The sequence below is a fragment of the Ornithorhynchus anatinus genome, chromosome 7 (genome assembly GCF_004115215.2).
Source record: "Ornithorhynchus anatinus isolate Pmale09 chromosome 7, mOrnAna1.pri.v4, whole genome shotgun sequence".
Taxonomy (NCBI): Eukaryota; Metazoa; Chordata; class Mammalia; order Monotremata; family Ornithorhynchidae; genus Ornithorhynchus; species Ornithorhynchus anatinus.
In genome coordinates this window covers 74,479,905-74,498,796 of record NC_041734.1, presented here as the reverse complement: position 1 = coordinate 74,498,796, position 18,892 = coordinate 74,479,905, and the positions used below count along the sequence as shown (strand labels likewise).

General features: G+C 40.3%; 1 protein-coding gene across 1 annotated transcript in view; it reads left to right on the top strand.

Moving 5' to 3' along the window:
• Positions 1–18,892, top strand: part of PARD3B (par-3 family cell polarity regulator beta) — a 933,574-nt gene that overhangs the window by 511,869 nt on the left and 402,813 nt on the right. The window contains 1 exon segment of the mRNA XM_029068763.2: positions 5,901–5,945. Within this exon segment, the coding sequence (XP_028924596.1) occupies positions 5,901–5,945 (45 nt within the window).

Sequence of the window (18,892 nt, the reverse complement as noted above, 5' to 3'; positions counted from 1 at the left end):
CCACTCTAGTCCAAGTACTCATCCTATTCCACCTTGACTACTGCATCAGCCTTCTCGCTGACCTCCCTGTCTCCATTCTCTCACCATTCCAATCCATTCTTCTCTGCTGTATGGATCGTTTATTTTTAATGATACTTAATGGTATTTGTTAAGCACTTACTATTTGCCAGACACCGTATTTAGCCGTGGGTAGATACCAGATAATCAGGTTGGACACAGTCTATGTCCCACATGGGGCTCACGGTCTTAATCTCCATTTTACAGATGAGGTTACTGAAGCACAGAGAAGTTAAGTGACTTGCCCGAGGTCACAGAGAAATTAGGAGGGAAGATGAGGATTTCATCTTTGGACCGGTTAAGATATAGGTGCCAGTGTGACATTAAAGTGTAGATCTCCTGGAGGCAAGAGGAAATGAAGGATTGTAGATTATTAGTAATAATAATATAATAATGGTATTTGTTAAGAGCTCACTATCTGTCAGGTACTGTAGTAAGCACTGGGTACTGTACTAAGATTAAATGGGAGGTCACGGCTAGAGGGATAAATTTAGAAGTCATCTACATCAAGAGGGTTGCTGAAGCTGTGCACAAGTGAACTTCCTCAGAAAGTCAATGTGGAGCGAGATGAGAAAGGGACCCAAAGCCAAACCTTGTGGGACACCTAAAGTTAGGGGCTGAAAGGTAGAAGAGTAGCCAAGGAAGGAGTAGACAGAGGAATAGGAGGAGAACCTGGAAAGACCAAGATTTGCTAGTGTTTTAGGGAGGAGGGAATGGCCTTCAGTATCAAAGGTGGCCGTGGGTTCAGGGAATATTAGAAGACATTAGTCCATTGGATTTGGTTATAAGGAGGTCATTGGCGGCCTTAGAGGGTGTAGGGGATGAAGGGGTCAAGAACCTGTTTGAAATGGGGTGAAAGGAGAGTTGGTGGAAAGGAAATCAAGCATTGGGTGTGTATGGCCATTTTCAAGAAGAGTTGGGAGGACAAGTGAGATGGAGCAGTAACGAAAGGAGACTGTGGTATCGAGAGAGAGAGCGTTTTTAGTACTGGAGATATTTTAGCATGATTGAAGGCAGAAGGGAAGGAGCTATCAGAGAGCAAGGTTTAGGACAGTACTGAGGTGAGGGAGGACAAAGGGAGCAAATGCTTTCAGGAAGTGAAAAGGGATAGAATCAGAGGCGCTGGTGAAGGGAGCGGATTTCAAGAGCAGACCGGAGACCTTGGATCTGTACCCTTGAAGCAGTTGCTCTTCACCCCACCCTCAGCCCCATAACACTTGTGTATATATCTTTAATGTCGGTCTGTCCCCCTCTAGACTGTAAGCTTTTTATGAGCGGAGATCGTGTCCACCAACTCTCTTGTATTATACTCTCCCAAGCACTTAGTACAGTACTCTGAAAGCAGTAAGCACACACACAAATTGAGGAGTGTGCACACATCCAGCTCCTCCAGGAACTTAATTCAAAGCACGAAATATAAACTCTGCACATTAATCCGTGGCACAAATTTCATCTGCCAAAGGGGAAAGAAGATTGACTCACTACTGGATCCACATCAGTTTTGTATTCCTTAATAATCAGCAGAGGAAAACAAGTTAATGCATCCAAAAGGAAACTGAAGATGTTGAGCTTACCGCAAGAATATCCAGAGAAGAATTTTTGTGGTCTGACTAGAAGATGGACTCTTTTTGAGAAAATTAAATTTACCTAAGAGATCGCTATCAATAGTATGGTCGAGATGGAATTCAAAGATGAAATGAAATAGAGCAGACAAACATTTTTACCATCTTGCGTATTTGTCAGAGTTGAACATTACATCAGATACTAAAGTGCTGCATTACTTTCAGTGTGAAATATTGGGCATCTTCACCATTTGCATATTCATGGTGTTGAATTTTTTTCTCTTCATGACATAGTGTTGGCATGCTAAAAAGAATAACTGTAGCTGATGGCAGTCCGTATCCAAAGTGAAGTGCATGTTAGCAATATACCATCTCCTGTCAGCAGAAGAAGAGCATATGGATCCCATTAACTTACTAAATTTGCTACCGTTCTGCAAATTTTTATTAAGTGACTGAAGTCTGTAATAGTCATTTCTGTTTTAGTAGGCCTTGCAAATGCTCTCCATAAGCATGTGGCATGTTTTCTCTGTGTGAGAGCACAGTTGATGCATAAAGCAATGGAATCAAACATTTTTAAATGATCGATATGTTCATACAAATGTGTTTTTCTAAGCAACACATTTGCGTACACACTATTCCCATCCATATTTGTGGCTTTCAAGTGCTCAAAGAGCCATCTTTTATCAACGCAGCATGACTGTTCTTTCTCTCAGCAGAGCTTTCACATCGCTGTCCCAGCCTGGTGATGTCTGTTAGGTCTCGTAGGATGGCAGAGACTTAGGATTCGGGAAGGGGATGCTAGGGAACCCTGGGTTACTCTTGAGTCATTTCTAAATTTAAAAATAATTCCTGGAGATTTTCCCCACTAGACCAGTTTCTTTTCATTTAGTCAATAGCATTTACTGGACACCTATTCTATGCTGAACCTGTACTTAAGTTCATTTAACTGTATTTATTGAGCACTCGCTGTGTGCAGAGCACTGTATTAAGAACTTGGGAGAGTACAACAGTAATAAGTGCTTGGGAGAGTACAACCCATAATGAGCTGCTTGGTGGAATGCAACAGGGTTAGAAGATGTGTTCCCTCACCTCAAGGAGTTTGCAGCCTAGTAGGGAAAGGTACACAAAATAATTTACAGAAAAGGAGAAAGGTAAATGGAATTGTAGATAGGTAATGCTTAAATAGTAAGCTATATAAGTTGATATGTGCAGAAGTGCTTTGTGTTGCTGAGATAGGGGTTACCATGTGACCTAAGTAGAAAAAGAATATAAAATCACCGGTATTTTCAATCAGGTAGAGCAATATTAAAGATGATCACTCAATTAAATTTAAATTTATCAATGAAGCACGGACTACTGCTCTTTCCGTTCCTTCCCAAATGAGTGGCCTCCACTGGAGGCAAAATAATGCAAGTTTTCTGTGTTTATTGTAGCCTATTGAGCAGGACTCAGCCCGCTTAGAAGAGACTGCAAACTAAAAATTCCTTAGCTCCCACTCTAGACTGTAAGCTCCTTATTGGCAAGGTTAATTCAGTTGCACCGTACTTTCCCAAGCACTTCGTATAGCGCTCTGCACATAGTGAGCACTCAATAAATACCACTGATTGACTGAGTGATTGAATGATTAGACTATATAGTTCACAAAGATAGTGATATTCTCCTTTCCGTGCATTTGTGACTAAAAAGGCCAATTCGGGGCCCACAGTCCCAATCACATTGCGCACCCTAAAAAGGTAGTTCCAAAAGAGCACGGGCCTGGGAGTCGGAGGACCCGGGTTCTAATTTCGGCTCTGCCCCTTGTCTGCTGTGACTTGGGCAGGATTATTAACTTCTCGGTGCTATAGTTATCGCATCTGTAAAATTCGGATTTAAGACTGTGAGTCCTATGTGGCACAGGAATATGTCCACCCGGATTAAGCAGCATGGCATAGTGGAAAGAACATGGGCTTGGGAGTCAGAGGACATGGGTTCTAATCCCAGCTCTGCCATTTGTCAGCTGTGTGAGCTTGGGCAAGCCGCTTAACTTTTCTGTGCCTCAGTTACCTCATCTGTATAATGGGGATTAAGACTGTGGGCCTCACGTGGGACAACCTGATTACTTTGTATCTACCCCAGCACTTAGAACAGTACTTGGCATGTAGTAAGCACTTAATAAATATCATCATTATTAGCATTATTATTACACCAGTACTTAGCGCAGTTCCTGGAACATAGGAAATGCTTAACAAATACAAAAAAAAAATCAAAAAAACCTAGTGTTGGTCACACCTGTCACTGTTTTCCCTTTGGCCCCCTTGTCTTTCATTCCTTACCAAATTTTTGCTCAAAGAAAGCTGCGCCCTCCTTGCCTTTTTAGAACAGTGTGGTATTTATCAGAATAAATGATCCTGGGGTGTCCTTAGTTGGGAAAAGGCATGATAAGGCATGAAAAGGGCCAACCTGATTAATCAGAGACAACCTGATTACACTGTATCTATCCCAGTGCTTAGAACAGTGCTCAGCACATAATAAGCACTTAACAAATACCAACATTATTATTAAAAGGCACGTTCAAACTATCAGGATGTACCTGTTCCAACTTGTTCATACCATCCAGGACCTTCCTGGACCAGGGGAACCTAATGACCCATAGTAGAGTTCAAACCACACCTCTGATCACTAAAGTTACCGTGGAAAGCTTTTTTACTTAGTTTTCCCGGCGTGCAAGGGAGTGACACATACATACTTTGTCCACCTGAGTCCACTCACTCCACCACCCAAGGGTCCAATACCAGTCTGTGGTCAAAAGAGCCCTTTCTACCAATGCTTCTCATTTTTGCTTCCAAGTGCCGCTGCCTTCTGCTGCTTTCAAGTGCTGCTCTCTTGCTGCTTCTGCTTCTCCAGCATGCTTCTGTGCCCCTCTGGGTGCCTCTGCTCCTCTGTGTGCCCCCGTACTGCCTCCCGGAGCCGCTGTCTGCATGCACGCCCCCTTGCGAGTCAAAGCAACTGCCTTTTATCGGCCTTAGTCGTCGCAGCCGGGATTCTACGGGGTGGTCATTGATAGGTCCAGGACCATTACTGGGAAGAAGAGGAATAGAAAGCCACGCCTCCCTCCATGATCCACCCCCACAGACCAGCAATCACCTGTCTTAGGTAGAGCGCCTCAGTGCTTTGCGAGTCTCTTCCTTGTTGTCCTTCACGGGATCACAAACAGTCACTAGCAAGGCAGCTTGTTGTGGGTTCACCACAAAACTGCCATGGCATCCACCCAGTCAATGGTTCCTTGCGGTGAACTGAACCTATGGAGACATGGTATAATAGAGCTTAGTTTGTAGATTGTTCATCTGCACCTATCAAAGCATCACTTCATCCTGCTCTTCATACCCAATCAAGCAAGCAAACGGTGCTGTCTTTGCACCATTCACATACAGTAGGAGGCATTTTTAACTTGATTTTGGAAATTTAGCTTTACAATTAAGCAGGAAAGCGATTAATGTTTGGGAGTTCGGGGGCATTTGTTTTTAGATGAAGTGATCTGATTTTATTATGCTAAATTCTTTTTGTGGGCTTGAATGATAATAAGTTCCTGAAATGCTTTGATATTTCTCTCTCTCACCATTAATAATAATAATTATGGTATTTGTTAAGTGCTTACTATGTACCATGTATTAACTGACTTTCTGCCTTTCAGGTAAGACCAAAATCCCCTGAAGGGCTGTCCCTACCCCATTGCCTGGCCCATTTGCACACCCTGGGCCTGCCCGCTTGACCGACTGTGAGCCCTCTGTGGGAGGGATTGTCTCTGTGGCCAAATTGTACTTTCCAAGTTAATAATAATAATAACGTTGGTATTTGTTAAGCGCTTACTATGTGCAGAGCACTGTTCTAAGCGCGGGGGTAGACACAGGGTAATCAGGTTGTCCCACAAGTTCTTAGTACACGGCTCTGCACACAGTAAGCGATCAATAAATGCGATTGAATGAATGAATGCTATTTATTGAGTGCATACTGTGTGCAGACCACTGGACTAAGTGCTTGGGAGAGTACAATACAATAGAATTGATAGACACGATCCCTGTCCTCAAAGAGTTTATACTCTAATGTGGGAGGAGCTTAAAATTGGTTACCAAGTTGCTTGGTATTCAACTGTTTTCACGAGTGTAAAACCATGCAGGGGAATCCATAGGTAAAGAAGCCCCCTGTTTCTTTCAGAAGTGAGGCTCATGAAAACATTGAAGTGGTGAACATAAATTCAAACTGCTGGATTTTAAAAAAAATATCTGTGTCTCTTCTTTCTCTCAGTACCAGATGAAAGCAAAATCCTCTCATTGGTTGGGCACAGATCAGGTAAGAAAACCCTAATGGCTGGCTTTCTTTCACCTAGCACTAAGTCATAGAATGTATGTGGAGAGTTTAGATTCTGTCTCTGTCCGCAAGTCAGTGAAAGACTGGCTAATGTATACATGAGCTGTCTCCAACTTCCATGGTGATAAATTATTGCTTGGACGGATGTGCTTAGCTGTCTCTGTTATGACGAGTCGTTGAAAAAACTAGAATAACAATTTTCTTTAGAAAAAACATAATTCCACCAAAAAATGTAAAGGATAGGATTTTGAAAAGAAAAGAAACTGAAAAAACCTCTTCTTTCCTTAGCTGATGTTGGCAATAAATAGCAAAACTCAAATTTCTGCCTTATGAACCTTTTGTTCTTTCATTTGCCTTGCCCTACTATTATCAAAATATTTTGCCATAGCTGAATGTTGTGGAGTTTTCAGGGCAGTTATTTTTGGATTTTATTTGAGGAATTCTCTCCATGTACTTGCAAAGGAGAAATATGGAGCTATAGCCTTTTGATACCGTAAATATCATTCGTGGTTGGTGTGGATGAATGGATTGGGGAAGGATTAGGGAAATGGACTGGGAAAAGTTTGGGGAAGAGTTCTTTAAAGAAGATACCTTGTAGGAGTTGGTATTTCAATTTCTTTTGAAATCTGGAAATGCTTTAGGTTTCCACTTCATTTTTCTTAAGGTTGGCTTTATGATGTCTTCCTTTTGTAAACTTATTTTTTAAAAATCTGATCAAAGGTTTATTTAGTTTCCCTCAAAATATGTGCAATTATAGAAAATTGCAGAAAATTAAGTTTATCTTCTAACAAATTTCTTTCTCGGTGGCATTACAGGCCAATGGTTTCTTGGCTTACTGTGTTTAGATTAGGTGACCTTCTTTCTCAAGTTAGATTGTTTTCATTCTTTATTTTCATTCGGGAGTCAAGCCAAATGTGTCAACCTTCTGAAGTTCCTTCACCAACACAAAATTTCTGTGCCTTTTCTTAAATTCCATCTTTGTGTATTAAGAAGGACCACTTAGAGATAAAATCATTCAAAATCTTTGTCAAAGGAATTTATAAAGTAGTAAAACTGGGAAGAATTTGTTCCCGTATCAAGCCCCCTTTGTAAACTCCTTTTTGACTTCTTCTCTACGTTCCCCATTGCTTAATTCAGCGGTCTGCACACAGTAGGTGCTCAGTGAAAATTATTGAACTGAATTTACTGTAACATTTAAACATCTGTATCATTTACAGATGAGCTGTTAGGTCTTCTCCCTTGGTGTTTCTTCATTATCATTAATGTGTATCTATTGAATCCTATTATATATAAAGTGTTATACAGAATATATAGTACAGCTACCCTCCTCCAGAGGTGAATATTTACATTTTTAAAGTTTTTTCTGAGAAAATAAAAAGAGGAATTTGGCCATATTTTTACCTTCAAAAGAAAATCGGTGTTCTTTGGTTTGCTGAAACAAAAGAGAAGCTTTTCCTATCAGGGAGAATTTTCTTTGCCTTAAATTATGGTTTTAGTAGTACATTGTCATGATGCCTTATTAGTTCCATCATGTTTTGAGGCAGGGTTATAATTTTTTTTTCATTTTTCTCCCTCCAGATTTCTAGTGGCCTCAGCAGGCTTGTTCAAAACTCTTGGCTTTTATTCCACTGCTTGTAATAAAGGACCCAGGAGGATAGACCCTTGTGAAAGGAAATATTTTTGTTAGAGTGATAAATAGCCACACACTGCGTATGCTGATCTTCATCTTGGACTAAAATGCTTCCAGCATTTGTGCTGTTTTCGAAGCTCTAGTGGGTGACTAAGAAACCTCATGGCTCTTCAAAGCCATCTCTGTCTTGGGTGGCAGGTTACCTCTTAATGGTCTTGAGTTACCCCTTAGTGGTCTAGAAAAACATGTTAATTGAAATTAAAACATGAAACCAAACCTGCCAAGACTTTCATCTGTATCTTTAAAAAAAAATCTCCCCAAATAACAAATGATCTTCATACTCTTATTTGAGAAACCATGGACTAGATTGAGTTGCACCGTGGCCTAGTGCAAAGAGCACAGGCCTGGGAGTCATGGAATCTGGATTCTAGTCCCACCTTCCTGACTTGCACTCTGTGGGGCAAGTCACTTAACTTAGATGGCAGCATGGCCAAGCGGATAGAGCAAGGCTCTAGGAGCCAGAAGGCCATGGGTTATAATCCTGGCTCTGCCACTTGTCTGCTGTGTGACCTTGGGCAAGTCACTTCACTTCTCTGTCCCTCAGTTACCTCATCTGTAAAATGGGGCTTAAGACTTTGAGTCCTTTGTGGGACATGGACTGTGTCCAAATGATTAGCTTGTGTCTACCCCAGCACTTAGTACAGTGCCTGGAACGTAGTAAGCACTTAACAAATACCATTATTATAGTAATTATTATTATTCTGTGCCTCAGTTTCCACATCTATCAAATGGGCATTAAATGCCTATTCTCCCTCCCTATGTGGGACTGTTTTTGACCTGATTATTAGGTATCTACCCCCCCTTTTAGTACAGTGCTTAACAAATCCAACAATTATTGTTAACTCCATTTTTATCAGTAATAATGATAATAATTTGAGCCAATCTTTTAACATTTGGATTATTGGTCAGCCAAGGATAGAAAGTTATTATTTCAATTGTTCCTTGAAAGAAATATTCCCCCTCCATATATTTTCCCATTTTATTAATAGGAGTCTTGCCCTGGACTCTTCTAGGGGCTTCTTTTTAGGAAAGCAGAATTTAAGGAACTCCAGGAGTCTGCTCATCTTCACCATTCATTTTGATAGTTTAATTCAGAATATAAAATGGGTTTCTCTCTTGTTTCTGCTTTACCCTCTGCCACTTAATGGGGTGCTAATTTGAAATACTGGCTCTAAAAATCATAATGAAAATAATAATTGTGGAATTTATGAATCACTTAGCATGTGCCAAGCCCTGTACTAGGTGCCAAGCACTGTAATGATTGCTGGGCTTGTTTACATTATAAACAAGTCCATAATGGCCTCTGCCCACATGGGGCTCACAATTTAAAGATAAGAGGGAACAAGTTTTTAATCTCCATTTTACAGGTGAGGAAACTGAAGCACAGAGAAGTTAAGTGATTTAGCCAAGATCATCCAGCGGGCAAATAGCCGAGTTGGGATTAGAACCCAAGTTTCCTGACTCCCAGGCGCATGCTCTTTCAGTTGGGTAATGATGCTCCTTTTAAAACTTTGGTAGTGCCACTGAATGCTTCAGTTTTACCCAGTATCACTTCTCCACTCTCCCTTGCAATTGTTGCCCTGAGATTCATTTCACAAGAGTCTATTAAGGCAGAAGTTGTCGTCTCTTCTGGTCAGAAAGTTCTCTCCCTCCTTTTTTTAATTACAAAAAGATAGTCAGCTTTCATTACATCCAAGACAATCAGCAAGTTAAGCAAATTAAATTTTATGCGCTGACCCAAATGAGATCATCCATTCTCATATCCAGCATGATATTCAACATTTTAATAGATCCATCTGAGTAAAAATTCCTTTTGTGTCAGCTACTTAATCGCCAGTGAGCCTCTTTAGAACATCCAAGAGTTCGCATTAAATATGCAACAGTCCGACTGAAGTACTTTGGTTGGTTTATTGTCCAAGTTGGTGTCTTAGAGCTCAAGCGGTTAAACTCTCTAATAAACTGTAGTGCTTTAGTCCAAAAGAGTGCATAACGCTTGTATCAAAACACATTGGTATTAGAGCACTCCTGAGTTTCTAGCAGGAAGGAATCTCTTCGAGGCAAGGATCTTGGGAAGTTGTTTTTTTGGAAACATTGCTACGAATCAGTCAATTAATCAGTGGTATTTATTGAGTGCTGACTAGTGTAGAACACTGTGTCAAGTGATTGGGAGAGTACAATACAAGAGTCAATAGACGTGATCCCGGCCTCCAAGGAGCTTAGAGTCTGCAGAGGGAGTTAGTAAAATAAATTACAGATAGGGGAGGGAAGGAAGAGGGGGAGGGAGGGAGGGAGGAATTCTTTGTGCCCAATGTTTTCTAGCAACAGTCAGTGCTGTCAAGTCATTTTCGGGTATGTGTTTTAGCTTTATTGATATTCGCTGGAAGAAGCTTTTAAGTCTAAGTTTAAAGAATGCCATCTTGGGCCAGTTCATTAGCAAACCACTGCAGGATTGTGTTTCTGCCAAATGCTTGTAGGAAAGCGTTTTATAGGTGGCCCTCCATAGCACCCACTCCCCATGTGAGGCTGTGTCTGCTCTAACACCCCAAACTTTTCCCTCTAATAACCAACTCTAGGCCTCTCATCTACACATACTCTTCTTGAGTCTAGTGATATGTTCTACTTGCATAACTTCCTGTGACCGTGGATCCCATCACTATACAATGTGTATTTTGATATCTTTTTTGTAGTCTACCACCTTATGTTTCATTGACTAACCTCTTATTCTAATTTTGTGGGAGCTGGTGAACAGTTTGGCATTCATCATATTAATATTCTTCAGGTTTTTGAAATTGTCAGTTATGTCCTATCTTAGCCTTTATTTCTAAACTAAATCGTTCTTAAAATTTCCAGTCTTTTCTCATTTGGAAGCCATTCCACTGCCCTAATCATCTTGGCTGTTCTCCAGTGATATATAATAGTGGCCTTTGTTAAGCGTGTACTTTGTTCCAAACTCTGTACTAAGCATTGAGGTAGATGTTAGGTAATTAGGTTGGACTCAGACACTGTCTCTCGTGAGGCTCACAGTCTAAGTAGGTGGAGAACAGGTACTGAATCTCCATTTTGCAGATGAGAAAAGTAGGCACAGAGAGACTTGCCCAGGTGGCAGCCAGGATTAGAACCCAGGTCCTCTGACTACCACTTTTCCTCAGCCCCCTTTGCTCTTCCTCCCTCTCCCCACCCCATAGCATTTATGGATATGTGTATATATCTATAATTCTATTTATTTATGTTGATGCCTGTTTACTTGTATTGATATCTGTCTTCCCCCGCCCCAGACTGTGAGCCCATTGTGGGCAGGGATTATCTCTATTTGCTGTATTGTACTTTCCAAGTGCTTAATACAGTGCTCTGCACATAGTAAGCATTCAATAAATACAAGTGAATGAATAAACTATCAGGCCCGTGCTCTTTCCATTTGGTCATACCAATTTTCTCTGCATTTTCTCCTGCTTTCTTGTGGTCTTCTTAGATTATGGTGATTGGAACTGCATATCATATTCCAGTTGCAGATGTTCTGTACCATGCTTTAATTCAGTGGTAGAATTATGCTTTTAATTTTTTTCTATAGCCTCTTGATGATATCAATTTAAGAATAAAAACATAAAAAAAACCTAGGTCAGTCCAATATTTCAACAGATGGAGAACTCTGGAAAAGTGGAACAATAATTTTCCCTAAACTGGTGAATGAAGAGCAGCATGGCCTAGTAAAAGAGCAGAGGTATGTAGGTTAGAGGGTCTGGATTCTAATCCCAGCTCTGCCAGTTGCCTTTTATGTGACCTTGGGCAAGTCATTTAATTTCTGTGCCTATTTCCACATCTATAAAATGCAGATTCAATGCCTCTTCTCCCTCCTACTTATAGAGTGAGCCCCATGTGGACCGGGACTGTGTCTGATCTGATTATCCTATATCTACCCAGCTCTTAGAGGAGTGCTAGGTACATAGTAAGCACTTAATGAATAATGATAATAATAGTCTTTAGCTTTGATCTTTTTAATATGAACTCCTAATCTGTTCCATCTCTCTTCATTCCCAAGTTACACCATCCCCTGATCACGTTTTTGCTCTCTTTTCTGTAGAAATAGCAATGGTATTTACTGGTATTTAATTCAGCATTAATTAGTTAATAGTAATGGCATCAAATAAATATTATTACTACTACTATTTAGTAAGCGTTGGCTGTGTGTAAACCACCATGCTAAGTGCTGGGATAATTATAATGTTAACAGTCTACAGCTGTTCTTAGGATGCGGTGACCAAGTCAACATAAGTATTCTTAGTAAGAAACCTGTAGTACTTCTTGCTATAGAAGTAATATCCTTCCATTGGCGTTTTCACATGTTAGAAAGTATATTTATAACTGTAAACCCAGTGTGGGCAAGGATCGTCTGTCTTTATTGCTGAATTGTACTTTCCAAGGGCTTAGTACAGTGCTCTGCACAAAATAAGCACTCAATAAATATGATTAAATCAATGAATGAAATCCTCATGTTGGACAAAGAGTAGCTGTAAAAGGAGACTTTGAATGACTTAAACCTTCTCTCCCAGCAGCCGAAATCCCTATCACTCTATAGCTCAGCACTGCATAAGTGAAGAATAAATGAATCTATAACTGAAAATAGCCAAGAGGTTACAGAGAGAGACTTCAAATTCCAGATAATATTAGTTAAATTGTCACTGAACTCTTCATTACCAGTAATCAACAGAAAGCATCGCGTGCCTATTCTTACCCATTCTTTAACTAAGTTACTGGTTGGGTTTGTGGGAGATGGATGATAGTTTTAAAATATAGTCTTTTCGGGTGTTATTATTCAACATGTCCTCAACTGGGAGCTGGCGGGTTTTTGCATTCATATAGGAACTACTTGGATTCGATTTTACTTTTTCCTGGATCGTCTTAAATTTTATTTTGATTTACTGCTTGGAACTATTTTAATATGTATTGACTGGACTGAGATCTCTGCTGACACAGGTTTTTAGGATGATGCACTACTGCAGGAAAGTTGATGAGTTCGTTTTATGAGCTTTGACATATTAATTAGCAAAATGGACTAAAAAGGCTTACCTATTTCTACCTTAATTTCTGATTTTTCCAAACATCTGACTCTATGAGTGAATAATAGACAAACTCCACTGAAGAGGCACAGGGCCAAAATTCCATACCTTTTCTATGGTGAATTTATGATCTCCCCTTTACTCTTTGGGCAGATGAAGAGTAAAATATCTATTTCCTTCTCAAAGATGAACTTGAATATTTACCTGAAAAGGATATTCACAAGCAAGAGTTTCTGTGGTGGTCTTCTTCATTATTATTTTTTTTCCTCAGTGTTTGCATTTTGTCATGGGTGTTTGTGTGTGTATATATGTGATAATGCTTGAGGCATGTAACTAGTGTGATTTAAAAAGCAGAGGCATTATCAACCAAGTTGTTAAACTGATAAATTTTTCATCCATTTACTGACATAGCTTACAAACTTACAGACTTACTCATCAAAATGTCCATACACATACTCTTTTTACTCCCTTCAGATGAGAAATAGTGTATGGTTTTAGTGAGACTGTAACTCTTCAAGTTCACTGTTCTCTTTAAGAGAAGCTATATGTCTAGGCACAAATGAAAATTCAAACATGCATTTTAATTGTTAGGGTTACCAACAATTGTTAGTATTCTTGTTCTTAGTGTTCTTTTCTTTAATGGTATTTGTTAAGCACTTACTATGTGCCAGACACAGTACTAAGTGCTGGGGTAAATACAGAGTTGGACACAGTCCATGGACCACAAGGGGCTTACGGACTTAATCTCCATTTTACAGATGAGATAACTGAGGCAAGGAGAAGTGATTTGCCTGAAATCACACAGCAGACAAGTTCCAGAACCAGAATTAGAATCCAGGTCCTCTGACTCCCAGGCCCGTGCTCTCTCCACAATGCCACGCTAATTCATTGACTCTATATATTCTATTAGGGTTTTTTTCTTTCCTCTGAATGGTTAATGTTGATCAAAAGACAGCAAATTAATTTCAGTGAAAGTGGATTCTGATTTTCTGTGGTTCTTTGCAAATTTGTGACAGCAATAGAGATCAATTGTTCTGTTAGAATATTTTTTCCCTCAACCTTTTTTACATTTTTTGGTGGGTTCAGTTGCCAAGAAAATTCATAAGTTGACCACTGGTCCCAACTTTGGTTCCACTTTTAATTTTATATCTACTTAAATTCGCGATGTAACAGTGCAGGAAGTTAGCTATTTGCAAAGTGTTCTAACTTTATAAACTTGTCTGACTTTTGCTTCACAATGGTATTTCCTTTGCCGCAAGGTATTATTGAGTACTGGGGGTATATGAAATTCAATGAAGGCAGTTAAATTGGATAAAAAAAATCCAATGTGTCCTGGAAAAAATGATTTGAACATCAAGCCTGTGCAATTTGTGTTCTAATCCTCAAACTTCCTGGTTTTGCTTTCTTTATGATTGAACCGAGTTTAAACTATAAACACCAATTGCAGGATCGATTGTACTGGCAGCTTCAAAATAGATTGGCATAAATACTTTCCTGTTTTTAGAGTGAAATTCTTAATATTGCCAGGTGTTCTTTGGTGAGACAGTTGGAGAGGAAGGGACCCAGGAAGATATCCATCCATTTTGATTTATTTTCCAAAGTGAATATCTGCACCAACTGAGCACTGCCTCAGTGGGCTACCATCCCTTACCATGGATATCTGGGAGGGTCTATTTTAAAAGAATTGACTGAAAATGTAGTATTCATAGCTAAAATAGTACATTTAGCTCTCACCTATGAGTCAGGAGCTTGTGAATTATTTTCCTATGAACTTACTCATCGGCAGGTGGTTTAAAAAAAAAAACTGGAAAGCTCTTGATAGATATTGAAAGTGTGAAGAGACCAGAGTGGATCCACTGGGAAATTTTTCATCAACTCATGAATCTGTTTGAGTTATAAAAAATTGTAAAACTTTTAACCTCATTTCAATTAAACAACAAACAACAGTTCCTTCCTTTTTGGCTTCTAGATGAGATAAGCAGGAGGGAAAGAAACCTACCTATTAGCTCTGTTAGGGTATTTTTTCAACCTACGGATAACATAAATGTCACCAGGCTTGCAGTTTCATCTGGTTTAGAAACCACAATGCATGTTCTTCCTAGCCTTGAACGTTTTCCAATCACAGCATGGATAATGAGAGGGTACACTTGTTTAGAACCTGTTCCTTCGATCCTAGCCATGTAGAATGTACACTGGGCATAAATGTAGAAAAGCAAATGTTCTGTTGGAGTGTTTTTTTAATAGTTATTTTAAAATATTTTTCTCTTTCATTCCTTTTGAAGCAGGTTCTGTGGTATTACAGTTAAAGCAGAGAATGGTGGCTACATATGCATTTTCTCCCTCAGGGATGGTATGTTTCCAAGTGCCATTCCATCTTCTAATAATCACTTTGGTCCATTATGGCATGGATTAGGTCTTATCTTCTATTGCAGTCTCCCAAGCACCTAATAAAAGGCTCCTCAAAAAGTAGGTTGTAAATAAATTTCATTTATTAGCTACTTGATTGATCAATTAAATGATAAAAGACAAGAGTTCTGATCCTAAAATAATAGAGACTATCACTTCATCAGGTATGAAGTGAGACTCATTGTCTTTAAGCCAAGGTTTTCAGCCCTGAAATCCCATGAGATGGGAATTCTACTGGTGAACTTCCAAGTCCTTCAGAACAGTGGTTATTCATTCAATGGTATTTATTGAGGGCTTATTGTATAAAGAGCACTGTACTAATCGCTTGGAAAGTACAATTTGACAACAAATAGAGACAGTCCCTACCCAACAACAGTTATATAAAATAACACTTGATAGGAGTTCACCATTTCACAATTTTCCTAGAACTCCCAAGTGGATACCACCCAGTCCTAGTGATTTCTTTGCCTACAGTTCAACCATCTGGTGTAAAATATCCAGTACCTCTGATCCATTCTCCTACAAAAGCAGTCTCGGTGTGGGAATCATTCTCACATCCTCCTCAGTACAGAACAAAGTGAGGAAATAATTGAGCCTCTTGGCTATGTCCTTTTCATCCCTGAGTAGCCCTTTTACTCCATGGTCATCAAGTAGCCACACTGATTCCCCTGACAGCTTCCTGCTTTTATTATTCATTTGTCATCCTCCAAAAGGTGCTCTTCAATCTCCTTTTAGACCTGTCTAATTTCCTGTTTGCACCTGACCTGCCACTCTTCATTGTCTTTCCTGTTTTCCATCCTTGGGTGAGCTTTCTTTTATTTTACAAGGGACTTTTGCCCTCTGATGACCTCTTTTATTTTCCCAGGATTTTTTTCATTTGTGTAGTTTTGTAGTGCTTATGTGGTTTTATCAGAGTCTTGAAATGGAGGAAGTTTTTTAAGTTTGCTCCAAGCTTCTATAAAGCCTTTTTGTAACTAATATTCTTAACAATTACCAATTAGGTCATGTTATTTTTTTCTATTTCCCATTCTTAAAATTAAATATTGTTTAGGGGATGGTTTTTTTGGCCACCTCTTCTCCCAGCAAGAATATTAAATTTAATCAGGTTTTGGATAGTTGCAGCATGGGTCTCACACATATATCTTCTACACCAGTTCTACTTGCTACTTGGTATTCAATCTGATATATTGTGTTTCCTTGTGGACCTTAGAATTGGGTTTTCCTGGAAACAGTTCTTATCCAAAACCACAGCTATTCAGCCTAAGGATAATTGAATTCTCCCATTATTACAATGGTCCTATTTTTGCCTCTTCCTCAATCTCACCCACCATTTCCTGATCATTTTTCTCATCCTGGCCTAAAAATGAACTCCTTAACTGGCAGAGGATGATAAAACACTGCAACAGGTTAGAGAGGAAGGTTATGATAGTGCCTCCTGGGCAGGAGTGAAAGTAAAAATGTACTTTTACCTGAACAGGGGTTGAAGCCAAGGAATTTCAAGATGCCCGATTGGATCCTTAAGGTCAGGTGTTGCATGTACAGTTGGGGGATGCAGGGGGGTCATTTAAAATCGTAGTAACAAGGCTCTGGCTCACCCTGCAGTCAAACGCGTAAGACACCACAGAACCCCAGACTGTTCCAGAGGCTGACTCCCTCTTGCCAAATGGGTGGGCTCCCTTCTCATATCAGACAATCGCTCTCCCCCACTTCAAAACCTTATTGAAGGCACATCTCCTCCAAGAAGCCTTCCCTGACTAAGCCTTCCTCTCCTCTTCTCCCACTCCCTCTGCGCTGCTGTTACTTTTTCCTTCATTCATCCTCCCTACCAACCGCACAGAACAGATGTATATATCTGTAATTTATTTATTTATTTATCTATTTATTAATTTACATTCATGTCTGTCTCCCCCTCTAGACTGTGAGCTCACTGTGGGTAGGAATGTGTGTTTCGTTATACTGTACTCTCCTAAGCACTTACTACAGTGCTTTACACATAGTAAGCACTCAATAAATATGAATGAATGAAAGGCCCAAGCTCCAGGCGGCTTTCCCCCGCTCCCCTTTCAGAACAGCTTCCATGCCCCTCCAGCCCTCCCCCAGACCCAAAATGACTCACTGGGGCCAAGGTTGCTCCTCTGCCCAATGGTTAGTTAGGAACAACCCAGCCTCCTCATCACCGTGGAGAGGCAGCATGGCCTAGTGGGTAGAGCATGGGCCTGGGAGTCAGAAGGACCTGGGTTCTGATCCCAGTTTTGTCACTTTTCTGCTGGGTTTCCTTGGGCCTCAGTTGCCTCATCTGTAAAATGGAGATAAGAATATGAGCCCCTTGTGGGACAGGGATTGTGTGCAACCTGTTTATTTTGTATCTATCCCAGAACTTAGAACAATGCTTGTCACATAGTAAGTGCTTAACAACTCCCATAATTATTAAGGAGTTTAAATTCTACGGTGGGGGGGGGGGCAGACATAATAAATTGTAGGCGAAATAGTAGAGTATAAGGATATGTACACAAGTGCTATGGGATTGAGGATTCAAAATGCCTTAGGGATTACTTTTTATCTTAGACCACTTTTTAGCTTCTAAAAAGTGATCCAGGTACTGAGTTAATGCAAAGAACCTCTTGAGATTTTAGGAATAAGGCAAGATCAAAAATTGGTGTTAGAGATTCTATAGGTCTGAATTCTTGATCAATTCTTTTCCAGTTTTCTTATTTATCTCTGGTCATAAACCAGACAAAACCAAGAACTCTGATTAGTGAGATATTCACTTTGCGTTGCTCTGACTCACGTGATGGGAGCCATCAGGAAGACTAATAATAGAAAGTCATAACCTCCCTTTCAGATTTATCCTCAACTTCTCTTTGGATGATGGTAAGTAAAATTGAAAACGTAGAACCTGGCTTCTCAATTTCCCATTCGTAGAATCCATAGAGAAAAATCAGCAAGGTTTGACCTTACAGAGGGTTCAGAGAGGGATACAGATCGATGGAAAAATCAGGCCTCAGGGTTGGCAGATCCTGACTGTAGAAGCATGCGGGCCCTTATTTGAGGCAGACCTGAGGTCAGAGGGACCGTGGGGGAAATAGAAAATGTATTCCTGCAACACCTGCAGTCCGAGGTGTTTTTCATTGTCCAGAGCTTAAGGCCTACATTTCCTGGGGGAATAAGATGCAATCAGCAAAAAACAGACAGAGCTTTTCATTCGGGAGGGATCTCCTGCCCTCTCGTTTCCTGCCTGCATAGTCACTCTCTGGCTGCTTTGCTGGCGCTCCTACCCCAGGTGCTGAAGAAGCAGCGTGGCTTAGTGAAAAAGGCCCGGGCTTGGGAGTCAGAGGATGTGGTTTCTAATCCCAGCTCCGCCACTTGTCTGCTGTGTGACCTTGGGCAAGCCACTTAACTTCTCTTGTGCCTCAGTTACCTCATCTGTAAAATGGGGATTAAGACTGGGAAGGACAACCTGATCACCTTGTATCTACCCCAGTGCTTAGAACAGTGCCTGGCACAGTGTAAGCACTTAACAAATATCATAATTACTATTATTATTATAAACAGACACATTCCATGCCCACAGTGAGCTTATAGTCTAGATGGGGAGGTAGACATTAATATTAATCAGTAAATGACAGATATGGACATAAGTTCTGTGGGGCTGGGAGGGGGTGATGAAGACCAAATCAGGGCAACGCAGAAGGGAGTGGGAGAAGAGGAAAGGGCGGCTTAGCCAGGGAAGACCTCTTGGAGGAGATGGGCCTTTAATAAAGCTTTGGAGTGGGGGAGAG